This window comes from Triticum dicoccoides, chromosome 2A (genome assembly GCF_002162155.2).
Source record: "Triticum dicoccoides isolate Atlit2015 ecotype Zavitan chromosome 2A, WEW_v2.0, whole genome shotgun sequence".
Lineage (NCBI taxonomy): Eukaryota > Viridiplantae > Streptophyta > Magnoliopsida > Poales > Poaceae > Triticum > Triticum dicoccoides.
This window is the reverse complement of record NC_041382.1, coordinates 745,577,634-745,588,473: the sequence shown is the minus strand read 5'-3', so window position 1 is coordinate 745,588,473 and position 10,840 is coordinate 745,577,634. Positions and strand designations below refer to the sequence as shown.

General features: G+C 50.5%; 1 protein-coding gene across 1 annotated transcript; it reads right to left on the bottom strand.

Moving 5' to 3' along the window:
- Window positions 1-8,558: 8,558 nt before the first annotated feature.
- Window positions 8,559-10,233, bottom strand: LOC119352217 (protein ANTAGONIST OF LIKE HETEROCHROMATIN PROTEIN 1-like). Its single transcript, XM_037618922.1, has one exon. It carries the CDS (start codon window positions 10,094-10,096, stop codon window positions 8,777-8,779), a length of 1,320 nt encoding a protein of 439 aa, XP_037474819.1. The 5' UTR covers window positions 10,097-10,233; the 3' UTR covers window positions 8,559-8,776.
- Window positions 10,234-10,840: the final 607 nt, after the last annotated feature.

Here is a 10,840-nt window from a genome sequence, read left to right as displayed (position 1 = left end):
ATGCTGTAGAAGGTTATCTAATTATTTCAAGATGAGTCTTATCTATTATTAAAGATCTGTTATTGCAAGGATCAATGATGAGATGCTTAAAGTGTTACAAAGACCCGGTTTATGATTAACAATCATAAAACGGCCCTTGGGGGCTACTTGAGATAGTATTTCAGCTATAAATCAATAAACAAAGGGAGAGGAATCTACCTCATATCGCTCTTTCATCAAGTTCACCAAACCAGCTTCATAATCCCGGTTTGAGTGCAGACGGTTCAAGAAGCCAGAATGGAGCTCATCAGCGTTAAGATGAGCATAGCTTGATAAATCGCTGCTCCATTTACCTTTCTCCCTGGCAGCTTGCTCTTCTTTAGCACTATGTTGAGCCAAAATGACGGGATGTCCAGGAGAGCTGTGGCCCATTCCAGTAATAATAACGTCATCACCTTGGCCTTCAGGGTTTTTGGTGGATGATATTGGAATTTCAGCATTTTTCACCGGACTAGCCCGGTTTGGTTCTGTCGGTTCAGCATCAGGCGCGGCAGGATCAGCATCTATTGGTTCATCAGTATTTTGACCTTCAAGGGGCGGGTTATCACAAGCAGCTTCCGGATGACGGTTTTCCGGTTCACAAGTTTGTTCCGGTTCACCTCTTGGTTCTTCTTCTTTGGCGACCGGATCTTCGAGTGGATTGATGGTTCGAGCCTTCTTACTGGGTCTGGCTTTGGCCCTGCAAATAGAATAAAAGAGGATTAACATCCTATTCAAAGGATTTATGGCGCATTGAAACGAAAGGTTTTTACAACTTACCCGGACACAGTTTTCAAAGGGGGGAGTTGAGTTGCTGTTGATTCACCAGAAGATGAAGGAGGTGTCACCTGATAATTTGAATCGGATGGATTAAGAGGCTGTCTGAAATAACCTGCCTTGGGGTAAGAATGGTCAGAAGTAGGAGAGACCTCAGGCCGGCGCTTCCAAACTGGAGTATCAGGTAAACCGGCTGAAGTGACCTGTTGGCCACTGTGCCGGGTTGTCCGGCGAGCTTCATGCTGCCGAGTCTTCAAAATAAATGTTGGATCCAAGTGAGCAAGAGGATGAGAAAAGCTTACTTTCCGGACTGCTTGGCGAGTTTTTTGTGTTGGCATAGAGTCTGAACCGGAGGAAAGGGTAATTACCTCTACATCATCAGCTTGGCTAGCTTCTGCGTCCTCCTGAGGAAGATCATTGTTAATGAGATGCATGAAAAGAGAGCCAAGTGAGTCAAGTACCACCTCAACTTCTGGATCATCAGTGTCATCATCAAGCTCCATGTTAATCCGGTCAGCCGTTTTCCGTTTTGACGTCCGCTTTACGGCTTTGGTCTTTGGGCGGGATGGCTTGACCGCTTTATCTCCAGTCGGCTTTGTCGCTTTCTCTACGGTTTTCCGTTTCCAGAAGGGGTCATCTCCCTATATACAAAGAAGAAGGATTACAGGTTGCATAAGCTAAAAACATTAGAAATGAGGGGGAAATATAATGCTTACAGCAGGCGGTTTGTTCTTGGCATAGAAGGGACTCAGACCGGTTTGACTACAGATCAGTTCCGACTCATTCAGAATCTTCTTTACGCCTTCAGTGACTTCTTCCTCAGATAATTGGATGTTGCAATGGCGTTGAGGGTCGTCAACCTCACCGGTATATTCACACATTAAACCGGGACGCCGGCTTAGCGGCAAGATACTCCAGGATATCCAACAGCGCACAAAGTCCACGCCTGTTAAACCGTTTGCCATAAAGGCCCGGAGTTTGGCGAGTTGAGGAGCGTATTTTGACCTTTCTGAAGAGCTCAGGCATTGTGGCATTGGGTGCGTATTGGATAGTCTATGATCACGAAAGCCGAGGAGGGGATTTTCATCTTCAAGCGAAGTGTCTCTGCAATAAAACCAAGTTTGATTCCATTCCTTTGGGTGGCTATGATGTTTGGCATGAGGAAATTCAACTTCTTTCCGCTTTTGAATCAAGACAACACCAAGTGCAGACTAAGGCATAGCCTAGTGGTGGGAAGGGGTTGATGCCTTCCCACCCACCCAGGTTCAAGGCATGGTACTTGCAATTTGGGTTTGTTGCACCAATTATACTGTAGGGGGTTCCCTTACAGTCTTTCTGTTAAAAAAAGACACCACCAAGTTCTGTGTTCGGGCCATTTACAAACTCTGTGCGCCAGTTTAAGTGAAAGAAATCCTGGAACAGTTATACAGTTGGTTCTTCTTGTAAATATACTTCACAGAAGACCTGGAAGTTGCATAAATTGGAAACCGAGTTGGGACCAATATCTTGCGGATGAAGTTGGAAGCTTGCAAGCACATCTCGATAAAACTTTGACCCTAGCAGTTTGAAGCCACGGCCTATATGGTCAACAAAGACCACCACCTCGCCTTGCCTTGGGGTTGGAGGATTTTCTGTTCCTGGAACTCGCCATTTGATTTCAGTTTTCTTAGGCAGGGAGCCGATGGTAACCATCTCATTCAACTGAGTCTCAGTAACCCGGGAACGAGCCCAGTTGCAGGCAGTGAATTGTTTGGCCATTGTGGAACAAATAAAGCTGAAAATGAAAGGCCGGTTTATAAATTATGCATGATTATATGCAAGATACAAGGGAGTAAGAAACATATTGATATGTGAAATGGTGTAAACCGGAGACTAATGCAATAAGGGAAAAAGGTAATACTAGCGCAGGATTACTCAGACACTGTTAAACCGGAGCATAATTATGAAGGTAAAATGCTCCTCCGGTTTATCAAAGGGCTAATGGCATAGACTGCTTATACAAGGTTAAACCGCCTATGTTGGCGTAAGGAGAAACAGATCTCACAGGGACATACAAACAGATCTCATAGTGACATATGAAATTTTCGGATCTAAGATAAGACAGAAAATTAAAAATAATTGGATCTAGAAGGGGTGCAGAACCGAAGCAACTTATGAAGGACTAGATCAGTTCTTTGCGCATAAGGGTTTGTGGTGACAATGGAAGGTTAGCTACGGCAAGGAGTACGTCAGATACGAAGTATTCACCTAAAGGCCATGAAAGAGCAACACTGAAAGCTCTGATGAACCTCAAGAATAGCGAAGAACAAGGAAACCCTAATGGATCTAAGAAAGAAAGGGGAAAAGACTTACTGCGACGGCGGAAGCAGCGGAAGGGCGATGTGGAACTCTGGTGCGAACAGGTTGATGCAGCGGCCAACGGTGAAGCAGAGGCGGAGTTCGAAGATGACGGCGGCGCTCGGGTGCGGGGTCGTCGAGAGGAAGAAGAAGAGATGAATGGGTAGCGGAAAGAAAAGAAAAGGGGTCCGTTGTCCCTATTTATAAGGCGAAGAGATAAAACGGCAAGTGCGGGAATCGAGGAGCCCAAAAATGGATAAGTTAATAAGGGTGTCGCCTCGATGGCTGAAGACATATTAAATGAAGGTAATCTTGGACATCAATGGATGGATGACGTCAGGACGGTTTATCATAATCTTGAAGTGTGACGTCACGGCGGTTTACAAGATTGAGGTGAAGATATGAGGGAAGAATTTTTCTAACTATAAAAGATTGACATGAACGAGTTCAAACCAATCTGGGGCCTAATGTTGGGGATATTACTACTGGAGGTAAACCGGCCTTATGTAGCCGGGTTGACTCCTTGAAGATTAGAAGCCCATAAAGATGCAAGGATGATGGCGCTTCATGGAGGCCCAAGTCCCAAAGGCGGGTTAAAGCCTGTAAATGTAAACTGGCTTAGTCATGTAACTTGTATTGTAAGATAGGAAGGATAGAGACCGAACTGGATACGTTTATGATCCGGCTTCGGGACTCTGTAAACCGGCGGGCGTCAACCTATGTATATAAAGGGACGACCCGGCGGCGGTTTATGGACAGACAACAACTCGAGAGCCAGACAAAGCGGATTCGCTCCCTGGCCTTCGAAACCCTAGCAATACCAATCACAACTAGACGTAGGCTTTTACCTTCCTCAAAGGGGCCGAACTAGTATAAAACTCCCTGTGTCCCCTTGTACGGTTTAACCCCTTTAAGCTAACCCGTAGCGATGGTTCCACGACTAAGTCCTTTCACAAGGACATCTGCCGTGACAAACCCACGACAGAGTGTGTCTTTGTGGTTTGTGGTGTCTTGTGTTTTCTCGTCGTTGTGCTTGGTTTGGTTTGGTGCGAGTGAGACCTAAGTTCTACACATATGGTGTGAGACATATGCTACCCTATCTTTACCTTATTATCTATGTCTATTCAGTATTGTAGTATCTTATGAGTTGCATGCTTATCCTGTTTTATACCCTGCTCTCATGTATCCCGTGCTTAGAACTTTTGGACTATAAAATATAGGGGGAGTGTTGATCCGAATTTGTGTGCCTTGCATTCCAAAGGCACTACTAACTAGGTGCACACATTCAGGGGGAGCCCGTCTATATTTTGTAGTTCTAAGTATCTTTACTTTTATGTCTTTTCCCTGTGCAAATCCCTGGTTGTCATCAATCCACCAAAAAGGGGGAGATTGTTAAGGCATATCTCTCTCGATGTAGTTTTGGTGATTGATGACAACATATTTGCGGACTAACCTTGTGCTTTGAGCATTTCAGAGATTCATCCTTTGGCTCGAGACGATTTCTTTCCCCTCGGAGTGTTTTTCAAGACGGTGTAGCTCTTTCGTTTCTTATTGGTGGATTAGTTTCGTAGGAGTCACCGTACTATCAAGAGGGGGGTCCGCTTTGGTATGGCTAGGGTGGAATCATCACGTACACTTTCGTTTCACACCCTCTGGACCTTCCCGCGTCGTTGGAGGTCTTATTCCCTGCTGTTTGGGCAGTCTTTAGCCCCAGTGGTAGTACCGCGGTGCCCAGCGGTAGTACCACTTGTGTGTCCTCAGCGGCAGTACCGCTGCGGTACCGGGCCACTACCGCCTCGACTCGAGGAGGGCACTTCTCGTGTCGGGTTGAGCGGCACTTGCAGCGGTAGTAGGTGTAGTAGTACCGCTCAAGAGCGGTAGTACCGCCCTGCCACCGCAGCAGTACCGCGCTGGGCCTGTCCGGCAGTACCGCGCTGGGCCAGTCCCTCCTCTATTTTCAAGCCCTCTCCGGTTGGGCGTTAGTACCGTAAGGGGGAGCGGTAGTACCGCTGCCCACTGCGATAGTACCGCCCTCTGCGGGGCTGTTTAGTGGGGTAACAGTTGGATTGTTCCCCCCACTATAAAAGGGGGTCCCCTTCTTCTTCGTTGACCCACCTCTTCCCCTAAAAAGCTCCATTATTGCTCCAAGCTCCATTTTCGCCCGATCTCTCTCTCTAGCCAACCAAACTTGTTGATTTGCTCGGGAGTAGTTGAGAAGGCCCCGATCTACACTTCCACCAAGAGATATTTGATTCCCCCACTAATCCCTAGCGGATCTTGTTACTCTTGGGTGTTTGAGCACCCTAGACGGTTGAGGTCACCACGGAGCCATAGTCCATTGTGGTGAAGCTTCGTGGTGTTGTTGGGAGCCTCCGATTGAGTTGTGGAGTTTGCCCCAACCTTGTTTGTAAAGGTCCGGTCGCCGCCTCCAAGGGCACCAATAGTGGAATCACGGCATCTCGCATTATGTGAGGGTGTGAGGAGAATACGGTGGCCCTAGTGGCTTCTTGGGGAGCATTGTGCCTCCACACCGCTCTAACGGAGACGTACTTCCCCTCAAAAGGAAGGAACTTCGGTAACACATCCTCGTCTTCACCGGGTCCACTCTTGGTTATCTCTTACCTTTACTTGTGCAAGCTTATTAGTGTTACTTCTCTTGCTTGCGTATATGTTCGTTGTTGTTACATCATATAGGTTGCTCACCTAGTTGCACATCTAGACAACCTACTTTGATGCAAAGTTTAATTTGGTAAAGAAAAGTTAAAAATTGTTAGTTGCCTATTCACCCCCCCCCCCCTCTAGTCAACCATATCGATCCTTTCAAAGAGTTAGGCATGAATAAAGAGAAATGTGTAATTTTTTGTGACAGTCAAAGTGCTATTCATCTTGCCAAGAATTCAACCTATCACTCTTTGAACCAAGCACACTGTTGGGAGGTGTCATTGGATTCAAGATGTTGTGAGTTCCAAGTTTATATAATTTGAGAAGATCCATGGGCAAAAAAACAAGTTAGGCTATCCGAGATTTGCTCTTTTTTCCAACTTTTTGGAGTGAAAATAAGGAGGGACTTGTGATTGGTTTTCTACAGGGAAGAGAGATACCAAGCCGGTAGACAAGAGTGGTTCGGATATGATGACCAAAATATCCTCATCTGAGAAGCTAAATGCATGTTGGGAGGTAGCAGGCTTGATAGTGCATCCCTCACGAGCCGAATGGGGAGATTTATTACGATATCCTTCTCGTCTGGGCTATGAGGAGATGACAATATGAAGCTTTTAGGCAGCCCAACTGCCATGCCAAAGCCAACTACCCATTAGGGTTATGACCTAGGATCAATTTGGTCTTTGCACAAAGAGAGAGTTAGAGGTTAATCCTCCTATCCAGCAGCCATTACCATGTGACGGAAACCAAGATATCCTTCACTGGAGAAGAGGAAAAAAACAAGAGAGAAAGGAAAATAGAGGAAGATTGTTGGAGGAGCTTGCAAGCAAGGAAAGGGATCTTCTCTCCAAGGTTGTGAAGACCAGATCCACTGCCTTGTCTCCTTGAAGTTGTGATTCCATCATCTTTGGTGAGATTATTCCAATCCCTAGCTCTCGATCCCCAAATATTGTTGTTGTCAACCAAGATTGAGAGATCTTAGTGTATGGGGGGCTCTGGTGTTAACTAGAGAAGATATTGTTGTATTCCACATTTGATTATAGTGGAAGAAGATTTGGTAGCTCTGGCCCGTGGTTTTCACCCCAATCTGGGTGGTTTTCACATAAAAATATTGGTTTTCATCTAATTTTTTTCTGCTACTGTTTTGTGTGGTTCGCTTGACACCAAACACTTTTGAGTTTGGATGTTCGAGGTGCATCATAGCGCTAGAGAAACTAAAGAGAAGTATTAAGTTTTGTCCTACAATCTGGCAGACAGAATTTATTCATATATGTTGACACATATGCGTCCTTACATGACTGAGCAACGATCTGTAAATTAGTGCATAGAGGTGATGTTAAAGTTACTTTATTTCGCTGCAGCGTTTGAAACCACCGTATAATGTGTGCCAATTTCCAACAATATCTTGTCATATGCTTGTAGATGTCGTTCTCTTTAGTGTTTGGGTGTTGTTCTTTCTCTTCTTTTGTGAGCATATTTTGTAAACGAGTGTCCCGGCATCAATCATTTATACAGGGCTGTTTGTGGCTTTATTAATTTAATTAGAGCCAAGCTTTTATTGCGCCTTTTCCATAAAACATGAGGCAGAACAAATATAGGATATGGCTCTCGCAAGATGCTCTTACAGATTACAATCAAATTGGACAAACTCAACCCTCAAAATGTCTGCGGGCACATACAGATGAGTCCGCGGATAGCGTCGGGCGGCCTCTCATTTTTCTCTTTCTCTATCAATGTTTTCAACTTCTCTTTCAACCTCTCCCGGTCAAAATCCATAATTCCCCTTTGCGCATCCAAGAAGATCTTGTACCTCTCCTCTTTGACCAAAAAAAATGCCAATCCATGTGGCGGACATTAATTTTGCTGGTTACGCCGTCACACGCAGTCCTCTTTGGCACTGTGGCTTGTACGTCCGCCCCTCCACTTGGCTCATCGTCATCCAATCCAATAGATTGTGAGGAGTTTGGGCCATTGTTTTTCTTCATCTTCTTGATGGTCTTCTTTTGAGCTCATCAAGGATGAGTTGTCACTTCGGTTTCTCATTCAATTTCAACCAACATTGGGACAAAGTGAATGGCTTGCCCTCAGTTTAGTTGTACAAAGTGGTTGCCAACCCCAACTAGCAAAATAAGTATTGCTCAACACAATGCAACAAACGAAGCTAGAAATACAAATGATGACAATGTGAAACAAGTCAAACTTACATGTCTATTGACTCCAATGCCATTTTGGTTCGGGCCAACCACTTGTGAATAGAAACCGCAAAATTTGTTGGCGCTCTCTTGGATGGTAGACCATCTATGTTGAAAAGAGCCCTCATTGTGGGCGGGGGTGGGGAATAGGGTACTGAACGTCAACATCTAGGACAGCGGACGAGCACGGCGGCGCAGGCAGGGAGCAAGGGTGGAGGAAGACGACGGCTCGGACACGAAAAAGGGAGGACGGACACAAGAGGAGGATATTTGATTCGATGAACTTGATCAATTTGGAGCGGATTTGGAGTAGGTCGACCCGACGTGATTGATGCGCCCTGGCGTTCCGAGATCTACCTCACGTATGGGTTGATTTGAGGGGTACCGGACAACATGAACGTTCTGGGTTGGCTTTGCAGGGTCTGGTTGAATGGCGATTTTGTACGCCCGCATCGTTTGGGGGAGGGTTTAAGGGTCCGGCAGTAGATGCTCCGACGGAGCTTAAACTGAATGGCATGGAACGGAGCATGAGCCCTTTGCTCTGAAATAACAAACGAGAGACATATGACTATGTGAGACTGCAAACACCAGACATGACAATTTCATTGATCACGCTACACTAAACTCAACTGGATCGACAAGAGTACAGCATTAGAACATAGGCAGCTCCGGTAGAAGCTCAGCATCACTCGTACTCATACAGGGGACAATCCACGCGACGCCGGTGGATTCAGACTAATATGTACACTAGGGAAAACTGCAGAGCGCACACAAATTGCTCACTCACTACCTCACTGGGTACGGCTCACCAAGCTCAAATGCACAGCGAGAACATCCCGGATCCTCTCCCCTTCCTTGTCATTCTCCCCCTCGAAGTCCGCAAACGCGTCGGCGCCGGCGTCCACCGGAGCCGCCGCCGCGTCGGGCATGGGCTCGCCGCACTTGATGAGAAAGTTGTGCAGCAGGCAGCCAGCGACCACGACGTACGGCAGCGCCTCCTGGCACTCGCCCTTCCAGCACTCCTCCAGCAGCTGCCACCGCGCGCGCACGCGGCCGAACGCGCTCCTCACCAGCCGCGCCCCCTGCGCGTGCACGTTGTTGAAGATGCGCTCCTTGGACGCGCCGTCCGTCGCGCCGGCGTCCCTGTAGGGCGTGACGAGCCAGGGGAGCAGCGGGCAGCAGGCGGGCGCCAGGAAGTAGCGCGGCACGGAGCCGCCGATGAGCTCGCCGTGGGGCGCGTTGGCGAGCACGAGCGACTGCGAGGCGTAGAGCTTGGTCCGCGGCAGGACCTCCGGCGGCGCCTCGGCCGGGTCCCAGCCGACGGAGACGTCGAGGAAGCGGCCCTCGGCGTCGACCAGCGCCTGCGCGGTGACCGCGGCGGCCCCGAAGCGCGCGTAGCCGAGCGCGCCGCAGCAGTTGGGGAGGGAGAGCGCGCAGAAGCCCGGGACGGCGCGGGAGATGCGGTCGGGCGCGGCGAGGTCGAGCAGGGCGGCGAGGCGGTCAGCGACGGCGCGGCAGACCTCGTAGAAGGCTTGCGCCGCGGCGGCGGGCGACGGGAGGCCGAAGCGGCGCGCCACGGCGCGGGCCGGCGCGGCGTGCGCGAGGCGGTAGAGCGCGGCGCCGAGCTTGTGGTCGGCCGGCAGCGCGAGGGAGGAGGAGGCGGCGGCGGGGCTGGCGGGGTCCGGGAGCGCGAGGGAGCGGAGGAGCGCGTAGAAGGCCGGGCGGGACATGCGGAAGGCGTCGCGCCAGGCGGAGTCCGGGAGCGCGGGGGAGGCGGAGACGAGGCGGAGGAACCAGGAGGAGGGCAGCGAGGGCGGGGGGGTCGGCGGGGAGAGCGAGAGCGAGGTGAGCGTGATGGTCTGGAGGTGGAGCGGGAGCAGCGCGAGGAGCCGCGACACGGCCCGCGCCGCGGCGAGCAGGAGCGGGTCGAGCGCCAGCGCCTGGGAGGGGCGGAGCAGCAGGTCGCGGTCCGACGCGAAGCGCAGCGCCAGGGACACCGACGTGGCCAGCTGCGCCAGCAGCGCCGTCAGCTGAGGCGGCGGCGGACGCGGACGCGCAGGAGACCGGGGCGCCAGGAGGGAGCGCTTGCGGCGCGCGGCGGCGGCGACCATCGTTCGTCGGCGGGGTGGGGACTGGGGGAGGCGCGCGGGCGGCGCGGGGAGCCGTTGGTTTTTTGCGGGAGGGGGCGGTGGGATGGGGTGCGGTTACTGGCGATGGCGACGTGTGAGCGAGCTGAGCTGAGCCCGGAGCGGTGTGGGTCACTGGAGAGTGAGAGAGCGGGGTGGTGGGCGGTGGGGTGGGTTTAAGACGGGCGGTGGGCTCCGCTGCTCTGCTCGGCTCTGGGCGCGCCGAGCGAGCCCTCGGGCGTGGCGACGACATGGGCCTCCTTTGCGATGGCATTTTTTGCAGGTCGGGTCGTGGTGGTGGTGCGTGCCGGGTGCTGGTGCAGTTGAGGCAGCGGATGGTGGGGGCATTTCCTCCTCCTCTTCATCGGGAGACAGGATTCGTGCTGCCACGTTGTCGTGTAGCACGCACCACGCGTGCGTGACTCTCGTCGTCGTCGTAGTAGCGGGTTTAGCGAGCGGATAAGGCGGGGTCAGCTTTGGGTCAGCCTGCCCTGTTGGGCCGCATCAGTGCTTATGCTTGGGCTGTGGGCCCGAACCTGTGCTGCCCCCAATAATTATTTATGAGAGCACCAGAGATGAACCTATCACTAAACGCACCGTATAAAGCGGAGGAAGTCAAGTTGGCATTGTTTCAAATGTTTCCGACCAAGGCGCCAGGACTTGACGGCTTTTCAGCACATTTTTTTCAGCGTCATTGGGACATATGTGGGGAAGAAGTGACTAAGGCAG